Source organism: Corvus kubaryi, unplaced genomic scaffold (assembly GCF_017639235.1).
Source record: "Corvus kubaryi isolate FWS band 111438036 unplaced genomic scaffold, C.kubaryi_AGA036_p1.0 37398, whole genome shotgun sequence".
NCBI lineage: Eukaryota > Metazoa > Chordata > Aves > Passeriformes > Corvidae > Corvus > Corvus kubaryi.
The window spans coordinates 50528208-50552037 of NW_024581137.1; the positions used below are offsets into that span (position 1 = coordinate 50528208).

Sequence of the window (23830 nt, forward strand, 5' to 3'; positions counted from 1 at the left end):
GAGCTTATACCAATCACCTCCTCTTTGCATCAGTACCACCAATCCCATTCCTACCTTTCCAGGTACTAGCAGTATCAATTGTGGCTGCAGCACAAATCAATTAAGGGTGTACTGACTTATCCAAGCTACAGCGGATCTAATTAAGTGGCCAATAAGAAAAGGGAAAGGGCAGCCTAAAAATCAGAAGGATAAACCCCCCACCCTTCAACAGTCAGAGTGACAAGGCAATGCTTGACACACCATCCTTCCAAATAATCAAGTATATGAAACTCCGTTCTCATTGTACAGTTCTCTTGCTTTGTTTGCTCTCTACAAGCTTTTGGTGCACAAACGACACTCACATATCTTATCAGAAACATTTCCTTGAATGTTCTAACTCCATATGTGCTGCTAGTTTATAATTTAAGAGTTTAGGATCTGATGCAGATCTTGCTATGAAAGGACTCCCCTAATTCCATACTTCTTAGATAAAGCCCAAGGATGATTAAGAACTACTTTAGTTTTTCTGCAGAATGGATTCTACAGACACTGCTCATCTTAGAATTCCACCTTCCAGACAGGCACAATATCTCACACAAAAAATGATCTCTCACAGCTCTGTTCAAAGTTACAAACAGTAACCATAAGGCACACTACTCTAAGATACAGAAAAATAACCTAATCAATAATTAGGTCCCACATTTACTTGCAGTGTAATAAAATCTGTATTTGATCTACTATTACTCTTCTAAAGATTCTTTTTACGCAAGAACTTATTTTATAACTTTTTTCAATTATACATATTTAACAACATTTAGATATGTGCAAAGAACAGTCTGTTCGATCTTAAATCAGTGAACTACAAAAACTCATAAGAAAATAAACAACTTTGACTTTCATCAGTATAATATCCACAAGTCCAGGCAAATTACTGACCTCCTATATACCACTAAATATTAACGAGCAAAGAACTAAACCTAGATTGTATCCACCACCAAAATAATGCTAAAATTTAAAATGAACACATTAGTTTTTCTCAATTCTTGCTGCTTCTTCTATCAAAGTTCTTTATTTGGTTCCACAAAGGAAGGACTCAGTTCAAAACATCTCAAAAGACATTTTGTTCTCCATATTGCTTTCCCAATCATTTAAGACAAAAGTTGGCTTTTGGCAAAACAAATCTAAATCTTTTCAGAAAACCTTAGTGTCTTCCAAGAACTGCAGGTTCTATTGCTTAGAAAAGGGGACTTATTATATTTCAAAAATAGATGTTCTTCAGCAACATGAACGTGTGACTCACAAGTTCTATTCAATATTCTGGAATAAGAGAGGTGGAGATGGTAGAATTCAGTAAATTCAAAGACACTGAGTGTACTATACAAAAATCTCCAGTGGCAGAGTCACTCTGTTTAACATGCAAAGACAGTCACTGCAAAACAAAATAAATGCAAGAACTAGCAGGTTTATGTCAAAAGGGAAGAAGAGGAAACCATAAAAATTATCATACTAATCTATCTATGGATTTCCTGCCATATTCTTAAACTAATGCTGATACTTCATGGAATTTAAGTAAATTATCCTAAGAATTAGCAGCTTGATGTCAAAGAATTCCAAATGCAAATAATGTCCTTTCCCACAACATCTGTCACAGTAAGATCATTGAATAAATGCAAATGTAAATGGGAAATGGAGAAATATGGCATATACTAGACCGAGTTTAGGTCAGAACATGGTGAAGTTCAGATTTTAATTCTCCATCACTGTTCTACCAAGCACTGTTTCTGCTGAAATGGTTAACCAGTGTTTCCCTCTTTTCAGGTTTGGAGCAGACCACTCAAGAATCAGCATGGAGAAAATCCTCATTTAATATGCTCAGGTGTTGCTTCCAAATTTCCTTGCTTTGTTGCTTCTTGGCAGTCTGTCAAAAAAGTACCTTTTGTGTTTTCCTGGGTCAATTCCACTACACTGCCAAACCTGCAGCAGGAGAGTCTGCACGTGGGGAGACTTTTAGTGCAGCCAGAACAACAATTACTGCATGTGGAAATGAAGTGGAACCAAACCAGGTGCCTGCCCACAGCCCAAAACCACCTACTGAGAGAGGAAAAGGATCATGGCATCCAGACCATCCATCCTTCCGGGACACCACATGAGACAAGAAGACTTTACTTTCCAGAGAGGACAACAAAGAGGATTTGGGGTTAGAGCTCCTCTACCTGAATGTTCCTGACAGCCCAGGACACCCTTGGCTCTCAAGCAAGGCCTGGGACTCAGAGAACCCCAGTTGTGCATGCAGTGGGCAACACCGAGAGGTTCAAGTTTCCAACCCCTCCGGCAATGGCAAACTCTTACCAAGGGTGTGCCCAGCAAGCTGAGCTTTAACTTCTAAGGAAGAGAAAGGAAAATGCTTAAAAGGCACCAGTGCTAAGGTAATATTTACATTTCAGAGTAAAGTCACTGACAGCTGAGAAATGTAAACTTTGGAAGTGTTTGAGTAGCTGCTGTTTAAGCAAACTCATTTCTGCTTTTTTTTTAAAGGATGATTTCAGACAACACATGCAATTACATGATCACACAATATTATTTCTACAAGACCTTTTGCTCATCCAGTGACTACAAAACTTGCATGAACAAGCTATGCATTTTGTACACAGATTTTCATTTCTTCATTAACTAGAAAAATACACCCAAAAGTCAGTAATTTATCCAGGATTAAAATTATTTACATTTTCAGATACACCATTTTTCAAGATAAGCTTTAAATTTTCAGATGTTTCTGGTTCTGAACTGACCAATTAACAAAGAAGATGCCAAGCTGTTAGAAACTTCCTAATGAGAAGAAAAACTGAATTAGGTGTAACTTTATGGTGCTGAAAATTAAATGCATTTGGTATTAGTACGAAGTGGTTACCAAGAGACAGAGAATTTCTATAAATTATTATATTTTAATGTATTTGTTTTCTGATAACATTGAAGCTTCTTACGTGAGAGTTTTTGGTGGCAGCACTCTTTACATACTGGTTTCCACAAATAAGAAATTGCTGTGGATGCGTGATTGCTTCCTTTGCATTATATCTATTTTGTTTGCAAAGGGGCTTTTAATAATCCACTATTGCTCTCAAATAGCCCTGTGCAAAGCATAAAATGGACACATTTTTGAAAGCGGATGAGTGGGTATTCAATAACCTAACCAAGATCACAATACTGGCAGGTTTTGAACAGTATGGTCGTGCCTTATCTTTCTATTTAATTCATCAAGTCTCTAAATACGCTACTAAAAATGTGTCTGTGCACCTGGGCAAGGGTAATTATTAAGTAGCACCGTCAATTCTTACCTTATCTAAACATACTGCAAATACAAAAACAGTTTATGCTTTCAAAATGTTAAATAGTAGATTCTCTGATTTTAAAAAGACAAAAGTAAAACTCCACTTGTAGCTCTCTGTGAGATAGAACACATTTTGCAACTTCTGTCTCTATGCTAAGATTTGAAATTCAATTACAGAAGGCAATGTGTTGTTTTAACAGAGGAAACTAAAGACTCCAAATTACAATCTTTTTTTTTTTTAAATAATGTTTCAAACTTCCCCTGACAGTTGAGCCCTGCCTCCTTCCAAGATATACACAAAACATTTTTGTGGTGCAGTAACTTCCTTAACAATACCACAAGTATTTGCTTTCCCACTCCAAAAATCTATACATGCAGAAAGAAAATGAAGCTTGGATATGTAGTATCAGACACAATTACAAACTATTGTATTAGTACTGAATCTATCTCCACTCTGAGTGTGAGAACATCACTCGAAGATTATTTATTGAAATGGCTGATTTGTAATTTCCGTTCTCTAAGAAGTTTGGATATGGCAGTAGCCAGGATCCATTAGCAGGAGATTTGCTTACAAAGAGGCAGTTTTATCTAAATCAGTTGACTGGCAACTCCCAAGCACAGCACTGTTTCAACAATTCAAGTTTGCCAACAACATCCCTTGAAACCACTTCCAGCTACACTACAAAGACATCCAACCGCACTTCAAATCTCACTGCAAGGCAGCAGGATTTTAGCCTCCAAAATACTTCAGGCACTTAAATGAGACTTTTATATCTTAAATACCTTCAGTATTAGACAGCTCAGTAGCAATTAATACTTTCTTTTTCTGAAATTGAATTTGTATTCCAAACTTTGTTTCACAATTATTAGCTTTATAAAAATTATTTCAAGCGCTCAGAATGAAATAGCCTCAGTATTAAACCTGACCATAAAAGAAAATTGAATGTAATTAATGTTTGTAATGGTTTCTCTCTTTTTTCTTCCCCCTTCATTTTTCATCTAGCTCAACAAGCATCTATTAGCCTTTGAACAGTCATATCACCAAATTATCAAGCACTAAAACTCAAGAAATATGTAAAATGTACGAAACCCCAAACAGAATACGTGAAAATTAATTTGCACGTGGCTCTTAAGAAATGTAAATGCTGATGGCAAATTTTACATGCTGGCCAGAATTGTATACCTCCTACAACTAGAAACTGTTTAAAACATCCATTTCATGTATTCCAAATGATGGAAATGTAACTGCAGTCATATTCCAAAAAAGCTCCAGGTTGAAAATCACAATAAGCAGAGCAGGTCTAGTGGCTTCAACCAACTTAACCTTAAGCACGAGGATATACACAGAAACAAACATGCAAACTTTGCTCAACTGTCAATCAGGATATCGCAAATTTCCTGTACTTCCCAAGTGTACAATTTATTAAAATCAACCAGAAATTTAGCTGATCTGTAGTAATAACATTCAGACCCAACATCTGAAAGCTATTTTCTCTTAAGCCTAGAAAACCCCCTCCTAATTAGAAAAAAACATAACTGAATAATTTCAGTACTGCTATAGCTTTCTATTACCCAACACTGTTTTTACCTTTCCAAGCATTCTTCCAAGGAAGTAGTAATGTCGTGCATACGAGTCTCCAACGAGCATCTGTGCAGCAGGGTTAGGGTAAAGCAGTCCCTCATTGGTGGTCTTAAAAAACCCCTGGTTAGGGTTAAATCCTGATTTGAGAAGTTCATTCAGAAATTCTCTGAAAATTCCACCACCATCAATACCAGCTTCATCAAGACCATGTGCATTAAGCAAGTGAACACGAATGCGCTTTTTTAGGTCAGGTTCTGCAGAGAAAGGAGAGAGACAAACTCAAATGCAACTGTCTGCATCAGTTTTGTATGGATAAAACCACATGTACCTACACACAAAACTATATATGCTAGAATAAAAACTGACCTAGTAAACAGTAGCAAAACTCTTATTACTGGCTTGAATTTTGGAATATTCAGTTTGTGAAACATTCACTTTGTAGAAAAGGTCTTGTTTTAAGAGTCATCAAAAAAAGGAGTGGAAAAGATCATAGGTAGGGGAAGAAAAAAAATCCTACAAAATATTTAAAAGAGACCCAAGAATAACTTGAAAATTGCTTATATAAAATACTGTGAGTGCAAGATTCACACAGATTCACACGAACATGTGATTTAATTCAATGCAGTAAAATTTACAGTACTACATCCAATCATTAAAAAGAGCCCTGCACTATTATCAGCACATTGTACTCAGCAAATCCTGTTCAGTCCATATGTATTTGTTGGCAAAGATTACCAAAGCAGATAATATCTAATGAACTACATCGAAAAATAAACAAATTACAATTATTTGGATGAGTAAATGGGAAGAAAAGCACTGTAAAAGTAGGTTGTAAAGAGATTATTTAGACTGCAATAATCAGAAAGAATATGGGTGATAATTACTTCCGTAAAAACAAGGAAATTTAACTTCTAAGAACTTTGACATCTCAGAGCTGATACACCTACAGCATACCAGTCAAATAAGCAAATATGTAACTCCATGGTAAGAATAAAGTGTTATAACAAGCTGATAGCTTAACTGTAAACCTACCATTCTCGGGAGAAAGTTTATCATAAGCATCTTCATAAATATAATTTCTTCTGATAGTGACATTAATTCCATCCAAAAATGGCCCATCTCCTTGAACTTCTTGTTTATCAGCATAGATCAGTCTTTGAAAAATCTGTTAAAATGAGTGAGAAGAGCAGTCATGTCACTGTGCAGATCTAAATATTCAATGAGAGACGGTTATTCACTACTGTTACTGTCCTTTGAGCTGCTTCTGGCACTCACTTTCAAGTAATCTGTCTTCTCTCTCACACAGCTGCAGAAACTTAATACAGAGCCATGACCCAGGCAAGGGGAGGAGGGGGACAGAAATGCAAAGAACTTTTCTGTGCTAAGGTATCATCCTCAGCTCTTTCTACATAAAGAGGCACATCTACAGACATTGTGCCAGTGATTCCAGTTTCCTCTCCCTAACTTTCAGAGTTCTGAAATGCAAAGTATTCAAAAATAAAGGAAAAAAGTCCCGAGAGTATTTTGCACACACAGAGGTTATCCTCAATACTGGTAAATAATATTTTGTTGCTGTTTGCAATGGTCAGGAACATTCTCACTAATAAGAAAAGAGGTACCAGTTCCCCTTGCACAAGTGAACAAATAAGTCAGATAAAATAAAATCATGGATATTACTGCCATATTAAAAAAAAGAGCATCATACCAATTAAAAAAACATTTGCCAGGTGAAGTACAAATTGAACTTCTCATTGTCCCTTTTCAAGTCTTCACAAGAGGAACCTGTTCACCTGAAGAGCAACTGTAGCTACCTGTGTTTCTATGCCCATACGTAGCATGGGAGCGGGTTGCCTCATGTACAATAACATTCCCTCGATCCAGGGAGTGTATGTTTACTATATTCTCTCTTGCCACCATTCCCATATTTAATAAATAGTCTAGTACATTTTCCAAGGGATATAATCTCCCAGAAATATGTCAGACCATGTTTTTAAGTAAGAGTCTGCAGGAATTTCAAAAAACAACAAATTTACCATGGAAGAGGAAATCTGACCACAGTAGACAAAGCTAGAGTAAGGTCTCAAATCTACTGCTTTTATGGGCAAATGTTCCTAGTGGAGAAGATGCTTTCCAACCAGGAAGATTACAGTATAGACAAAGCGGGAATCTTTCCTAAGGTACACAGGAGGAAAAGAAGAGAAAATAGTCCTAAGCTGCAGAAAGAGAAACAAGGAATGGACATAAAGAAAAAAGTTCATAATAGGAGTGATTAAGTATTGGAAAAGGTTACATGAGTTTGTGAAATCTCCATCTTTGGAGATAGTCAAAACTCATCTGGACAAGTCCTTGTGCATGCTGCCCAAGTCTGAAGTTACTCTTGTATGAGGAAAGATGTGGACTATGTACCTCCAGAGGTCCCTTCTGGCCTTAGTTTTTCTACAGTTTTATAACATCACGACAGGTAGCCACAGGCACCTTTTTTTTAATGTACAGAGCATGAGAATATGTTCTCCTTCCTCACAAAGGACTAGATACAGTTTATTAATTATTGTTACCCAACTCCAGATGGAAAGAATCACCTGGTATTACATCTCATAGCAAAACTCTTTTTGCTACTGACTTCCTGCATAAGCCAATGTTCATGTACATGTTAGTCCTGAAAATGAGAACCTTAATGCGCAGCTGAAGCGTTTGTAATGACTTCAGACTAACACACAGAAAAACAAGTAGTGCTGACTGAAGCACACACCATGGGAAGCAGCATCACCCACCACAGGCAAGCTGCCCCACATATGGCCTAAGGAGGTGAAAACCAAGGCACTTCCTACAAATTGGATTCATTACCTCCCACAGACTGAAAGGTGCACCCCAAGTGCCTTAAGGCTGAAGGGGAAAACACTCCCTGGGGCCAGAAAGCTGATGAGCTTACCATGGAACTGGACTCTGCAATTTCTTGTAAGAGTACCTGTTATCTGGTAATTCAAGGTAAAAATGTCATAAGGAAGTCAGAAAATGAAAGGGCATATGGAACAACCCACACGCACAAGCAGCACTGAGCTGCATCACCATATTAAATTACAGAGCAGTAGACAGCAACTGACCAAAAGGAAAAAAAAAAAAACCTTATTGCAAGTTGCTCTGTAGAGGCAGTGGGAGACTCCAAAGGAATGCTGACTCCCACTATTACACAAAAAGGACCATACACACTTGTTCCAAAACACAGTGTAACAGGATCTCCTCTTTGAACTAAAAGAGTTCAGTCTGTAGCTTTATCCTTATCTCCAGTTCTCATGCAATTGTTACTTCAGTTTTTGTGATAAAAGCACACAAGGTTCTATGAATTCCAACTGCACCAAACAAGGCTTTATGAATTCCAAAAACCTAACATTTATGCATCTCAACACAGCTTTAAGAAGTCCAGACGTTGGAAAGCAGTGACTAAGTCATGACATAGAGATCCCTGCTTGAGGTCAATTCTTATCATTTCCCTGTAATCCTAGTGTGGTATTGCCATACAGTAATAAGATGTTTTGTTGGAACAACTGTTTCATAGAAACCTGAGAAAAAAACATGCATTTTCTACCAAAGCTGTCCCTGTCTGTTCTGACAAATAAAGACCAACTCTCTGTAAGGAATTACTCTTCATTCCCTTGATGGTGTCTCAAAACTTAACATTTCCAAGACATTTTAGGGAGCAGTTTTTAAATAATTGGTACTGTTGAAAACTAAACCAGTTAAAAAAACACGTGCTTAACAGAAAAAAACCTTTAAGAATATTTATGATGCAAACTGAAATAGGTAACAGAATTAACAATTACATCTATAAAATTTTAAAAAATTAAAAAGCAAATCCAATCAAGTACAAGAGTCTTGCAAGTTTTAAGCTATACACTCTATTAAAATTCAGCTACTCAGCAGGAACTTAATCTCTAAGTGATATTTTCCCAAAATGGGCATCCATCATCTCATTTGGAGCAAATCCACCCAGTGCACCCAAGTCCCCAGCTGTGACCCTGTACTCGGGTACAGAACAGAACCAGTCGGTGCAGTGCCACCACAAGAGGGTGCAATCATGTAGAGCCATCACTGAGCCAGGACTGCAAACTGCTCTCATCTGTCTCAGAATAAATGTTTCTAAGTCTAGTGCAATTATTATAAAGGGCAATATAAGCAGGAAAATAAGTGAGAAGTCATTAACTTCAAATGTTCAGTTGCTGTGTGAGTACTGAAGAAAAACAGTGCAGACTGCCACATCCTTCTGCAGGGAATTGATCCAGTTTCTACTTCAATAAGTGTTCTTTTTACACTTACTCAAAACAAAAAGGTTAAAAAACCAATTGCATATTAAATTAGAAAGTAGGTACCTTTACTCTTTCTTCAAAAGGAACTACAAAAGGTAGCTCTGTCAGAATTGCAAGTTGTCGTTCTTCAGATACAGAAAGAGGTGCTGGTTCCAAACCCACTTAAAATAGAAATAATAATTTTAAAAATTTTGGAAAGAACATTTTTTTAAACAGTTTATTTTGTATCAAGTGACTCAATTCACTTTGTATAAAAATACATACATTAAAATAGTTTTATTTACTACATATTTAGTCAAAGCCTTACCTTTCTTTAAACATTAGTTGCTACAGGCAAACTGAAATTTAAGTAGTGAAAACACACCGAAAACAGAATGCATTAAAAAATACATACTTTTTTACCTCTATTTTATTCAGAAAAAAAATCTTCCTATTGACATTTTATCCTACGAATTAGGAAAAAATGCATGATAGAAGACAATTAGTAATTGTGATAATTTAGAACTTTCATTGCAGGAATATACAATATTCCTAACAGGAGTTCCCCTGATGATCAAAATAGTTTACAGTTATTGTGCTTCCAACTACAGCATCTACCTTCAATCAAGTCATTTTAGGTAAAAACCTTAAGAATGAAACCAAATCTAAGGAAACCAACAGAAAGATAATACTCATTTCAGTGAGTTTTCTCTGCTAACAGCAAAGTCACAGTGACCACATTAAATCCCAGTCATTGCAGGAACAGTGAAAACATCATCAAGAGCCTGTATAATGTACTTAAGACAAAAATACTGGAGAAGAATTCAAGAAGCCACAGCAGAGAGGCTCATTCAAGCAGCTCCCAAACTACTGTGCAGCTCCTTTGAACCTACAGAAGGTATTTTTAGAAAACAACTCCACTTTTGGTGATGCACAGTAGAAATGACAATCCTGCTCTAATTTCATGGGAGGAAACTCAGCTGGTGAGCACCTATCTGACTGTAAATTAATTAATTGCAGCATTGCTCACTGATGAGACATTGCAGCCAAAGGTCCACCTGGCTTCAGTCTACCAAGGAAACAACATCTCCAGTTCCTTGGCTGTTCCATTTTCATGAAATAACCACCTCTCTGAAAAAAGACTGCAGAGTCTGGACTACTCATAGAATGTATTACAAAATAAGTAAGTGCTTCATGTCATACCCTCTCTGGAAGTTTTTGCTGACAGTTTCAAGGTTTTTTCTTTGGCTTCTACCCATGGTGACAAGCATCTTGCTGGACTGAACACTTCAATGGTCTTTTTCGATTGTTTTTTAAATCCTCAAAGCACTTTAAGTAGGAATATTTGAAGCACCAATTTAATAGGATATGACCCTAAACATCACTATTCTTGATATATATTCATTGGGGGCAGGTTTCAACATTGCAAGCTTTTGGAATTTCTGACAAAATGCTTAGTTGTGATTACCTTTAGTTTACTTAGTAAACGTTTTTAATTAAAGTCAATGTATGAAGCCTATTAAGCTAACAGTTAAAAGCATTTTAAATAAAAAGTGCATGTACAGCAAAGGTAAACTATTACATGACTTCGACAGTTCAATTATTTCAGTCAATTAGTCAATTTTATCTGCATTTCTCCATCACAGCCTCTTTCTTTAAAGAGAAATATGGGATGGAGTCGTCAATATAGAGGGCATTTAGAACTCACAAGTCTGCCATTTAAGTAAATGAAAAAGCACAAATAAACATGACCATATGTGATTCAGCAGTACTTTCATGCTAATTGGCTTTAACCCATATGGAGTAAAGAGGGATTAAACAAGTCATGTGCACAAGGTTACCTGCTTGTTTTCACACATTCATGTTGACTGCACTTTCATTTTAGCCTGATTTCATATGAAAACGAGGTTTATGTGAACACAACTGTGTCATCTTTCCTCACCATCTCACCTCCAACACATCTCTTGAGTTCATCAGCTGAAGTTTAACTTTGACAGAGAATAGGAGATTCAAAAACACCAAGTATTGTGAAAATTTTCAACTGACAGAGAGGAGAAATTCCTTTAGTGACCTGAATACAGGAACAGCCAGGAGAGCTGTGCTCAGTGTGCCAGCTCACCTGAAGCCAGCCAGGAGAATGAGAGCACACAACTGCTCACATCAGCACACCACAGCACAGCACAGGCATTCCTTATCCCCCAACTGCCCACACCAGGGGAGTAATGAAATGGAGAGAACTGGGGGCATTTTGGAAAGGAAGACCAGGCAGAGAGCTCGAGGTACTGCAGGTATGAGGGCAAGGAGACCAGCAGCAGGAGAATGTGGAAGTGATAAATGTGGAATAGATTTGACAGTGGAGAACATCCAGACAGTATAAACAGCGGTGGAGAGTCATGCAGGTCAGAGGAAGAAAAAAGGATTGCTGATGTGGAGAATAGGTGACTTCCAAAGAAAGAAACTAAACTGAAAAAATACATAATTAAAAATTCTCAGCAGTACTTATACTGGGCCAACTAGTTATTATCTGGCAACTACACTTATGAGGTAATCAAAATAAACTTTTACCATCATAGCTACTCAAATAAAAGTTATCACTAGAAGTCTTTAGGTTTCAACCCTAGACAAAGCTCTGAATTCTGTACAACTCTATAGCAGCAGTCAAAGGCTACAGTCTCTATATCATCTACTGTATCTGGCTAAACTAACTCCAGCAGACTGCGCCATCTTGAAAGAGAGTATGGACTCTTGTAGACGAATTCATTTTTCCACTTAAAGGCCCCATTTTTAATTCATTATTAATTCTGCACAAGTGTCACTGATTTAATGATTATTTTACCCGATCACAGCAAGGTAAAATTCAAGAATAGTGAAGCTAAGAAGGTATGAAAAGCTGGAAGAAGCAGACTGCCTACATGAGAAAGCATATTGGCACAACTAATCTAGTGTAAATTTACCCTGATTGCTAAGTTTATCCAATTCTCTAATCTTTCTCGGCAAGTTCCATAAAATCCTGATATTTTGAGTAATTCAGGTGTTTAAATTTCTGCCTTATCTAATTAGAGACAATATTTATAAACAGGAATTAATATTTATCATGGTGATGCCTTAGGTTTTAACTTTTATATTTTTCAAATCCTGTACTGCTTAGTGTGTAACTCTGAAGTTTCTTGTAGCCTGTTAATTTCTGCTCTCTTGTGCTAGGTAGACATAACAAAGCCTCTCCAGGCCTGCTCTTCAAGGGCACCCAGACCGTCCTAGGTCTAAAAAGTATAAACCAAAAGCCTTTGAGAGGGGGGCAGGCTGAGGGGAATTACATCATTAAACTGAAGCTTTAATTGGAGAATTAACCCTGATATGCAAATGAACCAAACCTATGAAAGTGTGAAGAACTCGTGACCTGTCGTCCATCCCGGGGTCCATCTTGGCAATGGCCTCTGGCCCCCAGGGGGCACCTTTGAAGGCCTTTCCAATAAATACCTGCCTTATTCCCTTACTCCTGTCTAGTCTCTGTTTCTAGGAGGCCTCTCAAGGCATCAATGGAAAGCCTGTTTGTTACAGTTTAATAGATAATGAAAATGTTTCTTTATAGCATACAGTAAAAGGAAAATCACAATGCTTTACATCTTCTGCAACTGTATTCATTTTCTATCTTATGCAACTGCCTTTTATACATTATTTTTAAAACATATAGTTTCTCCACCTCATCATTTCCCCTCATCAATGCCAGCAGAAGCTTGGGCAAAGAAATAATTAAATTAAATAACATTAAATATTTTAAAGATATACATACATGCATACAAGTACACAATTTTTTAAATACCTGAAATAAAATTATGAAAGATTGTCATGCTTTTGGCTACCATGACTTTAATACAAAATACTCAACTGAGTTGTAGAAAAGACAGATTTTCTTTCCATTAAGGCAAACTCTTATTTTCACTTAGCAAAGCTGAAATGGCATAGTCAGTGTCTTACCATCCAAAGTAGATTGCAGTGGTCCTATTCTCCCCATCCTCCTGACTCTCCAGACGTGTCTGGCGGATGGCACATACAGCTGTGTGACCTCACAAATAAACAGGATTTTACAGTTAAACAGGACCTAATTACACATACAATTCACTACTACATAGCAAATACATATAGAGGTCACATGCAGGAGTGTGTCTGAATGCCTTAATGCCTTCATTTCTGATGATCCCTCCTTACACTTGTGCCTTACAGGAGAGCTGCACAATTAACAACAATACCATATAAATCCCATGTATCATTTAAAAATACCACACAACGTTACATTCAGTTCTGGTATTTGGGACACTGCAGAAGCCAACTTTGAATGTTGAGATGTCAAGTATTCTGTTTATTTTGTATTGAGCATGTGTCATGAGTCAAAGGAATCTAGTCCACAGTAGGTATTAGCTTTTTCTTTTGCACACACATACACACTTTTTAAGATCAAAGTCATTTTTTCAAAAGCTCTTAGAAAAAAAAAGTAATTTCTAGGTGAGGTAAGTACAGAAAATGCTGCTGAATTTTCTTTTATTTTGGAAGAGAATTTTCCCTACTATAGAGCAATTCTTTTATTCAGCATTTTTACTTTGAGAAGATGCAACTAAATGCTACCAGATTTCCAATTCTCCTCTGCTATAAATGCCAATGATTTACACTCTTGTACTGTAGAGCAAGTTCTACTTTATGGATTGGAGATGTGGTTTAACACACAAGTTTCTTAACAGATGCAAGACTTTTACATCAGAGAAAAGCAACATTATTCCAGTTTTAAACTACACAATCTGTGCAACATCAACATCATTACTACTGTCAGGAATCAAAAACTTTACCATTGAAAATTTGGCACTTGTAAGTCTTTAAGGAAAAGAACATGACTCTTACCTTATCTGCTTTAATGTTTTCTTGTTCTGAGAGCCAGTGATTTGGTGGGCAGAAATTTCTCCTTGTATCTCTAGATTTCAACATTTTCACTAAGTTTGTGATGACCTAGATGTTAGAAACACATACATTCAATATGCATTTAGCATTGTGAATGAAATTACATAATTCACAAAGCAAAAGCTTTCTTAAAGCTTATTTTTAACTCACAAAAACTTGCTATTAGACTTAAATACCTTAGAATGAAATTAAGTAATCATGGTTCACTTGCAAGACATCAAAAAACCTGGATTATTAAAGTCTCTATCCAAAACCTAGGAACCAGGACTACACAGACTTAACAGTACTGCACACCTAAAGTGCTGCATGCCACTTCAAGGCAGCCCAAACAAATCATCAACATTAAACTACTTATTTAGAGAAAATAACACCTAACCAAGTATAGACACAATGTATACTCTGTAAGTATACAATGTTCTTTTATCTTCCTAGCAAAACTGAGAGGCTGAGAAAAATAGTTACCACAGTCACTAGGGTATCTTTGCAATTTTAGTGTTTTTCTTGGCAATTTCCTCCAATCCAGAAAAAAAATAAGTAGAGAAACCAAGCAAACAAGTTCTCCACCTCAAGCAGAACTGCCATACTTGGTTGCATGCCTTCTGTCCAAAGCTGAATCAAGTTCGCCCACCACTACACAAAACATAATTAAGTGGAATCAATAGAATAGTAAATTACTAGGCTAAAAAGACATTATCACTGCTACAATGAACACCCATCTGTTTTGCAACTTAATAGTACAGCACTTGAAAAATGAGTAAGAAAAAAATGAAAACCCAGAGCTCTTCTGAAATAATCTTGCTAAAAGACAGTCTTAATAGACAGGTGTCAGGAGTAACAAAGTTTAATGGGCCTTGTAAAGGATTCTGTGTCTAGATGCTACACAAAAGAGCTTTTAACATCCAGTTTTTAAGGTAATGTCTCTATTCAAGACAGAACAAAGAATGCTATTAAGGGAACTGTCTGATTACACAGGAATTTTCATCACCTTTCCCTTATAAAATTCAGTGCAGGTTACATGAGTCACTAAAGCTCTGTGGTCCCATTACCACTGTAAGTGAGGCAAACGTTTTTAAAAAGGAAAATAAAATCAGAAAAGACTATCCACATGAAGACTATGTAAATACAGTATTTTACAAGCAGCTAAAGAAACCTTAAAGGAAGCTGAATCAGATTAGGTGAAATTCGAGTTTCTCCTAAAGAATGCATGGGTACTGAGAACACTTGACACCTCAACTCAGCATTCCTTTGTAAAAATTTTCCTATGTATTCTATTGAAAGGGAAGATGCACTACAATAAATAATATTAAAATGGGGATTTCCTTCCAATAACGTGCAGTGCAACCAGCATTTAAAACTAAAATTCAGCAAAATTAGAAACTTGATTTCATAGGATTAACTCAAGATAGTGAAGTAATTCTGTTTAACAAAATCCATTTTCAAGTACTTTTAACTTAAGATTTTCCATGGAATCTATAACAGTTGACTACACTACTCATCATTCTATCAAGCCAAAAATGGGGGATTCTGTTGAATGAAAATATTTGTACATGTAAATGTTACCAAAGACCTCCAATCTGTTAGCAAATCTGCACATCGTTGTCAGTAGCCTCACTGTTACCAAATTTACCATTACCTTGCAGAAGTGAAGCCTGTATTTGCGTGGGTGTGTGTGTATGTATTTCACTCATTTCATATATACACATACGTATTTCACTAGATACCAAAGGCAAGGAAAACACACAAAAAAAATGAGGAGTTAAAAGAAGAAAGGAAAAAGAGAAATTAAAAGCACAGATAATAAGGAAGGAATGTGCCTTTTTTCTGCAGGTAGCTTGCAAAAGCTTTAGCAAAGATAAATCCCATATATTTGATAAATGTATTTGACGTAGTGCAAAGGAAAGAAAAAGCATTTTCTACTTTATATTAACTAATTTAGCTTTTTTGTAATGATTTGGAAGAAGGTACTGATGCCTGCTTACTGGCAGGAAGCTATTGTCAAGCTGCCCTCAGCAAAGACTCAGTGCTACGCGCAGGAGTCTTCTCGATGACATTAACTTTAGCCATGTTCGATTTTTATCCCTAACAATGGAAACATGTTTCTGAAGAATTAAACAAGGGAAGCTTTGCTATTATATTCTTTTTTGGGTAGAATCAGAGCCTTCCAGATACCCTCAAGATTTACATTTGTAATTCAGCTAATGAAAGACAACCCTGGCTCCTGGAAATAGGAGTACACCAAGTTCAGGCAGTCCCACTACAAGCTCAATTCCTGACTGTCAAAGTGGGACACAGTAACTTGGGATTTTACAACTTTCTGAATGACAGCAAAATATGATCAAATTCACCTGAAATCCACCAACTTACACCAAGATTGGTTAAGAACAACGAACTAAAGCAAACAAATAGGAAGCGGAATGATATGAACTGCATACATAAAAATATCCCTGGGTCTGACATCTCTCTTAGAAAAATAAACATATTGGGGTTTTCATTTGTGACCTTCAAATCAAAAGTTTATTTGGCAATTTAAAGACAAGTAATTAAATTACATTGTGCAAACATATATTAGATCAATCTGTGCAAATTACAAATTCAGTGGTGCATTAGGACTGTATTCAATGCAATCAAAACATTATCAGTTACTCTCACTGCTATTAATGCTTATGCTCATAAGTGAAATGTGTTGTAAAACCATGCAGAATAGGCTGGATAAAGGCTACCTTAGACTTGTAGAATGAATAAGCATTCCTTAATTAGCCCATCAGGTTAAGTGCAAGCCTTAATGGGCCTTTCCTAAAGTCTAGCATGACATCTTTCTCCAAACATAGCCAAGAAGAAAGTTCCATTAGCAATATTAATACAAGCTTAGTTGATCATTTTCATTCAATTAACTTCTTTCAATTAAATAGATAGCTTGACAAAAGCAGTGATAAAAGACCTGAAGGGACAGCTGATGACTCGAACTGAACATTAGTGTGCGAGAGGTCGCCAGTATTAAACAGACTGTAAATCTAGCATTCAATTTGGAAAATGCATTTCTTCTGCTCCCACTTCTTTAATGAGCAATTTTAGCTGACTAGATGTGTTTGCTGCAGAATTTTCATGACAAGTCAAGCACTCCTTTTTTTCAGCAACAGTTATATTAGGGGTTTTTTTCTGCCAACGTTTTCAGCTTCTCTTAATTCATGTCTTAGCTAGGATGCCATGGATAAAACCAGCAGAAAAACACTGGTAGATAACCAGAAAGAACATACACTAAATTCACATTTGCTAAGCCAGATTCACTTTCCCTTTAGTATTCCAGCAAACCCAAAATGAGGAGTACCAACAGATTTTAGGAGAATACCAACAAAACCAATGCAGCATGGTACCAATATAGTGAAGTCTCTAATACAGAAGTACCTGAGTAATCACTCGATTTTGTTAGAATTTCACACCTACGCAAAGTTATGACAACATGCTTAAGCACCTTGCTGAATGGGAGTCCAAGTTAAACCCCATTTTTATACAGCAACTGTCTTACAAACAAAACAAGCAAGAAAATTAAGAGTTGACAGAAGGGAAAGAAAGTGTTATCAGAACTTAGTTACGTGAAGCTTAGCATATATGCCAAACAACAATCTTCTCAAATCCATATTCCTTGTTGCAACAGCAAAAAAAATTAGAGAAAGGAAGTACCTAATCTCATCTCTTCAGCAGAAGCCCGAAAATTTTATTCAACTATGTTCTGAAAATTGACACAATTTACCTTGAATAACTGAATCCACCTTTTCTGCTCTGTCTGTATACATTGCTGCATTTCTGTGTTTTTTGTCACTCCAACACTTCTAAATGCTGCAATATATTCCTCACGAACCTCTGGTTTTGTTTCTGGGTAAGCCAACTTTATGATTCCTAGACATGCATCTCGAAGGCAGCGTGAGAGTATTACAAGCTCTTCTAGTGTAAAAGGCATCATAGATGATTGTCTTTGACCTACAACTACACAAAACACAAGTTTAAGTTTCCTTAAATTACTTTTTCTTAATTATTTTATTATTTAAAGAAACTACTTATTTAATTAAACTTTAATATTCACACAAAAAATCTAAAGGCAGAGAAAAAAAACCTAAAAAGAGAATGAGTAAACATGCATGAAGGAGATCAAATCCCGGGATTGTTTGCAGTCACATTTTAATTGCAGTATCTTCTTGTTCTCTTTTGTGATTCCTGCTATGTTAAATTTATACATTAAACTACTGGTTCAGTCCAGAAGTTTGCTCTGTTCACTAACTCATCAAAAATTATCATGATTAAGAACTTCCATATCAGACCCTATGTAAAGCTAGGGTTCCCAAGGTGAAGACATTCATTTTGCTCTCTTTTTTCTAAGTGCAATCACCATAAAAGAGCCAGCTGACAGCTGAGTGCTCAGGGGACCATCAGCAAGCCAGCCCCAAAGATCCTTCCTCCCAGATGTCAGCAAATCATGGCCCAGGGAGCTCTCCAGCCTCACACAAAAACATTTTAATAGGCACTGCTATTTAGTATGCTCCAAACTCACCTTCTATTGGATCACCAAAGAATTCATTATCATGAATAGAGATAAGTGAGTGACTAAACAAAGAACTGAAAAGGTAGAAGAGAGGGATAATTCGGCTAGAGTCCTCTAAAGACATTGGAGAGCCTCTTGAAATCACTTGAAGGAGTGGCACCATAGACCTTAAAATATAAAATGCAACGTAAAAGAGAGGGTTAATAAAATACTTTTAAAAAGTACCACCTTCAGCATTCTAGCAAAACAATACGGTAATAGCTCCAACAGCAATGTAACAATGGTGTTTTCAGTTAAATAATTATTAATTCCAATTATTGCAAAATAAGGTTACTCTTCACAAGTTCTTGTCACAGGTAGCTCAGGGTCACCATGACAAATAAACTTGGGCATTAACTAATCCGGACTGCAGATACTTTGGAGACACGAAGGAGAAAGAATAATTCTCTGCATGTCAGCACTGAACACATTTGTAGGTCCAGTGCCTCAGCTCCTTTCCTCACAGGAAAGTGGTTCTGCCACCACCTATTTCTGGACTAGCCAAAGTATGTGAGATAAAACACACACTTGGGGTGAACAACTTAGGGCTTCAGTGTTTGCTACACTGATTCTTGTAAGCACTCCAAGAACTACAAAACATTCAACTCATTTTAAGTAAATATTTTCTTTATTTACAACTGTCCAATTTCCAAGATTTTGCTCGGTTTTATGAAATCATAGGAGGTAAATAACCATATCTCTAACTGTCCCATTCCGTTTTCACTAGATATGCTCTGTTTTAACAAAGAATCAGTTCCAGAAATGCTACAATACATACCCTGTAATCATTCGTGTAGTCATTGAAGATATCAAATACCAAAGATGCCTCAGGAATCTGGCATTAAAGGCTAAACTATAGAGAAGCCTGCAAGAAGAAGTTCAAATAAATTGTGGCTTCTAAAATACTGTATTCACAAAACACAAGTGTTTCTGTAAGAACTTTTCTGTCAAGCATTTCTCAGAAATTAACAATTTAAATTTACTTTTTCAAGATGAAAGGTCTTATTCTGATCAACTCTGGTGAAAGCCCCAAAAGCTGAAAACCAATCATACTAAAACCTTACACCAAAAACTACACTTTTCATTAAATCAGCAACAAACCATACAATATAAACCCACATTTCCAGTCTTTCTCAGAATTCAACATATATTAATAAAAATAACATGACATTGAACTAATGATCTGGGACTTCTTAAATTCTACATAGAAAATCATACCAAACTAGTTAACAGGTCACTTCTGTGGTTCTTCTGACAGTAACAAACATAGTAATTTTTTGCAAAAGGTAGATTAAAATACCTTCATATATGTCAGAACTATACCAATTTTACTGGTATACTCAGCTTGGCAGAGAGAAATAGAACAACATCAATGGAACAATGTCAGAACAGCTACATGTACACTAACCCATCTGCTGACAGAAAATTGTTTATTGTTCGAAAATTTCTTACTAATTTATGAAAGTAAATGTGTAATTTCACAAGTCAGTTATACACAGGACTGACTTTAACCACATTATATCAGACATGGTTACAGTGTCTTTCAGAAATTCTAGAGAAATGAGAAACAAAAAGCTTCCTGAAACTAAAAAGTCACCCCCAGTGTATTTTCTTCCCCTTGCAAGAAACAACATATGAGACAAAATCATTTGAAACAATGTCTTCTAGGAACCAAACAGGATTTCACTGACTGAACAGTCATTTTTCAAGTATTGAAGAACAGTATTTGGGTAATTTTTTTAGATGCTACTTTCCTAGGTCTCCTAATTCCTGTTAGGAAGTAAGTAAAACAAATACTGAGATCAACACCTCTCAGTGGTCAATAGATTTGCAACATCAAAATTCTCTAAGACCAGGCATACAAGAGATAGGAGGCTGGGAAATGGGACCAGGGAGGGGAGACTAGCTGCTGCCTGAAAACAAAGTATTTACTGTGGACCACATGGTTAAATTAAAATTGGCCACATGGCAAAAGGAAACACATTTCATTAAGGGAAAAAAGTAAAATATCAATAAAGACTTAAAAATACTGGAGAATGGCTTAAGTGGCAATTCACTGAAAGACAAAAACTCCCACACTACACAGGATCCCACAAACCAGCGCACAGGGCCACAGGCCCCTGGGTCCTGGCTCACTGACTGCCCCTCCTGCTGCCTTCCCACAAGCACAGCCTCTCTCCTCACCCCACAGCTGGTCCCTTCCTTGGGCTCCCAGCTCACCTGCATCCACCAGATCCAGCTGCACAGCCAAGGATCTGTGCCAGGATAAAGGAGCATGAGAAGGGCAGAACTCCTCACTAAGCACAAAGGATCATTTCACAGGTATGGGAGTTTTGGAAATAGAGTAGAAAAATGCAGAAAAACGGGAAATGAAACATATGCCACCTCTAGTTCACAGCATCTCCTTGAATTTTAAATGCATAGATCAGTACCTTTAAAAAGAGTTGGGAGTTTCATTTATTTCAAAGAAATTGCATGTTGAGGACATCACCAAGTTCAAGTCAAGTTTGAAGCAACTGAAGCTAATGCCAGTTCAAGATAAGCTTCACCGTTACGTTAAGTTCTAATTTAATTATGTGTATTTTTTGAAAAAATTCAACCTGAATTTGATACATGAGAATTCTATTCCCTTCTAAAGTCACATTATTCTGACATTTGGCAAAAAGTATACATTAACATGTAAGGAAGGGCTTATTATACCTAGCTAATTTAGAATAAGGATTTGTATTTCAATGTTTAAATATCTGAATGATAGCTCAGATGTCTTGGTTTCCACACTGAGAAATTTCCTCAGTGACCTTCAGTTTTCAGCCTCATATTTAAAATGAAAAGTAATTTGGCACAGGGCCATCAGGTCTCATGCAGCTTCCAAGTAAAAACTTGTTAATTTTACAATCATCCCTGGAAATTATGTAACAGTTTGAGCAGAAATGAACAAACATTATGGACAATGAACCTATCATAATGTAATTCATTTTTTCATTCTAGCAATATTCAGCAATAGTGAAGGGGAAAAAAGGACCAATCTTAAGAGCTTATAATAATAACCTTTGTCTAAGTTTTAGCCATTTTTATTCCATATCCGTGATTCAGGCAGTCAATTGTAGCAAGTGGTCTGTTTCATGGCCCAGTTCCAGAAATGCTGAATGCATTCAACTTTCATATTTCCCTTTCCTGAAAATCTGGTTAAGTACAAAAATGCACATTTGGTAGAAGATGGTACCAACAACCTGTTTCATTAACATGAAATTTCTGTAAATATGAAGCAGATTAATTTGTCAGTTCTAAAGCTTCCATTCTAAAGTTTCCATACTGTGACCAGAAAACAAACATGGAACTGCAAAGTGAACACAGAATGGTGAATTGGGCCTTGTGTTAAAAGAGATTTTTATCATTAGATTCATCTGAAATTTAATCCATTGCAAAAGTAAAGATGGCAGAAAAAAACCTGCTAACTTCCCACTCCAAGGACAGAAATTGGCTTTAAAAGCTGAAGGTAACAACTGTAACCAAAAAATACAAAAAAAGAAACCCACCACAAAATGCAAGGATGGCTTTGAAAAGTTGTATCTACACAAAATTGGCCATAATAAAATTTCAAACTTTTTGGCTTCACATTGACAGAAAAAAGGACTGTGAAAAAGCAAAAAAAAAAAACCCCTCTGAGAATTAAAATAGGTCGAAATCTACCTTATTTGGTCTTTTTCCTTGGCAGAGAAAAGATGTGCATCTGCTTAAAAACAGCCTTTCCAGGTAGAGCTACATTAAAATGACACAGCACAAGAATTCCTGATCAACTGCAGTAGAGTACAGGGACGGCTTACACATCCTGAAGAAAAAGCCTTATGAATCCACAAAGTTTAGAGATCAGCTAATATAAAGCTCCAGTGTCCATACAGTCTTGACCAGTTTTTCCTTTAAAGAAAAAAAAAAATCCACACAAAAAAAGGCTAGAAATAAAAAAGATGAGATATTTTGATTGTTATGTAAACTTGTAAAATCTAACCCAGGGGTTTCAAGATTTGTACTATTCTAAAAACAAACCAAGCAGCTGAAGTTTAAACTCCTCCTATCTGGAGGTTTTGCATTTTCTTGAAAATCTCACTGAAAGCCACCAACTTCTTTATTATGAGATCATTATACATGTTTTATGTAATGGATTCATTAATAGATTTTCTGTAAAGTCCAATATTAAGATTTAGCACAGTCATTTGGAAGAAAGAAACATTTCACTGCCATCAGAAAGGATAAACTCCTTTCAACTGGAACAACACACACTGCCTCAGCCGCAGGCTGTGAAAGAGTTAAATTCACTTCGGTGATTCCTGTTAAGTATCAATTTTAATCATACCAAATTAAATTATCTGTTCCCAAAAGTAAGTACATAACGATCATTTATTTAGGACCTTGTTTCTCTCTCTAGGTATCTAATTGTCCACAAAGGCCACATGATTTATGTCTACTTGACAGAACAGCATTTTGGGCACCTCTGGTTTAAAAAAAGTGTCAAATTCCTCCTGTGCAATGGGACAGATTAAATGACCCATTAAGCTTAATTTAGCTGAGGCACCACTACAAGTTAATTAGTTAAAGGCAAGATTTTCAGTCGAGGTCATAAATTGGGCCCAGTTTCCCACTGAGACCATTTAAGTTAATGAAGAGAATACAGCAGAATGAGAGGAGCTCATACAGCCTGCGACAGGTCACTGCTGCCAGGGCAGCGAATTCTGTCACTTCAGAACTGTGAGGTGTCACAGGTACGAGACAGCAGCAGAGCCACTGGTAAATGAACTATCCTGCTCTTTAGGCTGCCTTATCCTTCTGCCTCTGTTTGTATTGGACCAAGAATGTGAAGCAAAGCTTAAAAAAAGAAGGTTAAAACTGCAAATACAATGATTCTGGTTTTAAGAGAAACACAGCAGTGCTAGAATGCTCCCTGAAGAATTACCCCAACAGCCCCATGTAAAGCCTGGTATCTCAGCACACATATGAAGACAGGCTGCTCAGATTACACTGGATTGTCATTTGCCAAACATTCTGAACTACAGGCTGAGATGAGCACTGTTACAGTAATTAAACAGCAGTGATGAACAGTGACTGTGGAGCTGTTAACCCAAGATGAGTGAACTCGGGGGCGCCGATCA

At 36.6% G+C, this 23830-nt stretch overlaps 1 protein-coding gene across 1 annotated transcript in view; it reads right to left on the bottom strand.

Moving 5' to 3' along the window:
* UBE3C (ubiquitin protein ligase E3C) overlaps positions 1-23830 on the bottom strand; it is a 72645-nt gene that overhangs the window by 23733 nt on the left and 25082 nt on the right. The window contains exons 11-18 of the mRNA XM_042043001.1: positions 19465-19551; positions 18657-18814; positions 17862-18094; positions 14057-14161; positions 13142-13229; positions 9251-9348; positions 5919-6051; positions 4893-5140 (exon numbers count right to left, since the gene is read on the bottom strand). Coding sequence (XP_041898935.1) covers positions 4893-5140; positions 5919-6051; positions 9251-9348; positions 13142-13229; positions 14057-14161; positions 17862-18094; positions 18657-18814; positions 19465-19551 — 1150 coding nt within the window. The remainder of the gene's footprint in view (positions 1-4892; positions 5141-5918; positions 6052-9250; positions 9349-13141; positions 13230-14056; positions 14162-17861; positions 18095-18656; positions 18815-19464; positions 19552-23830) is intronic.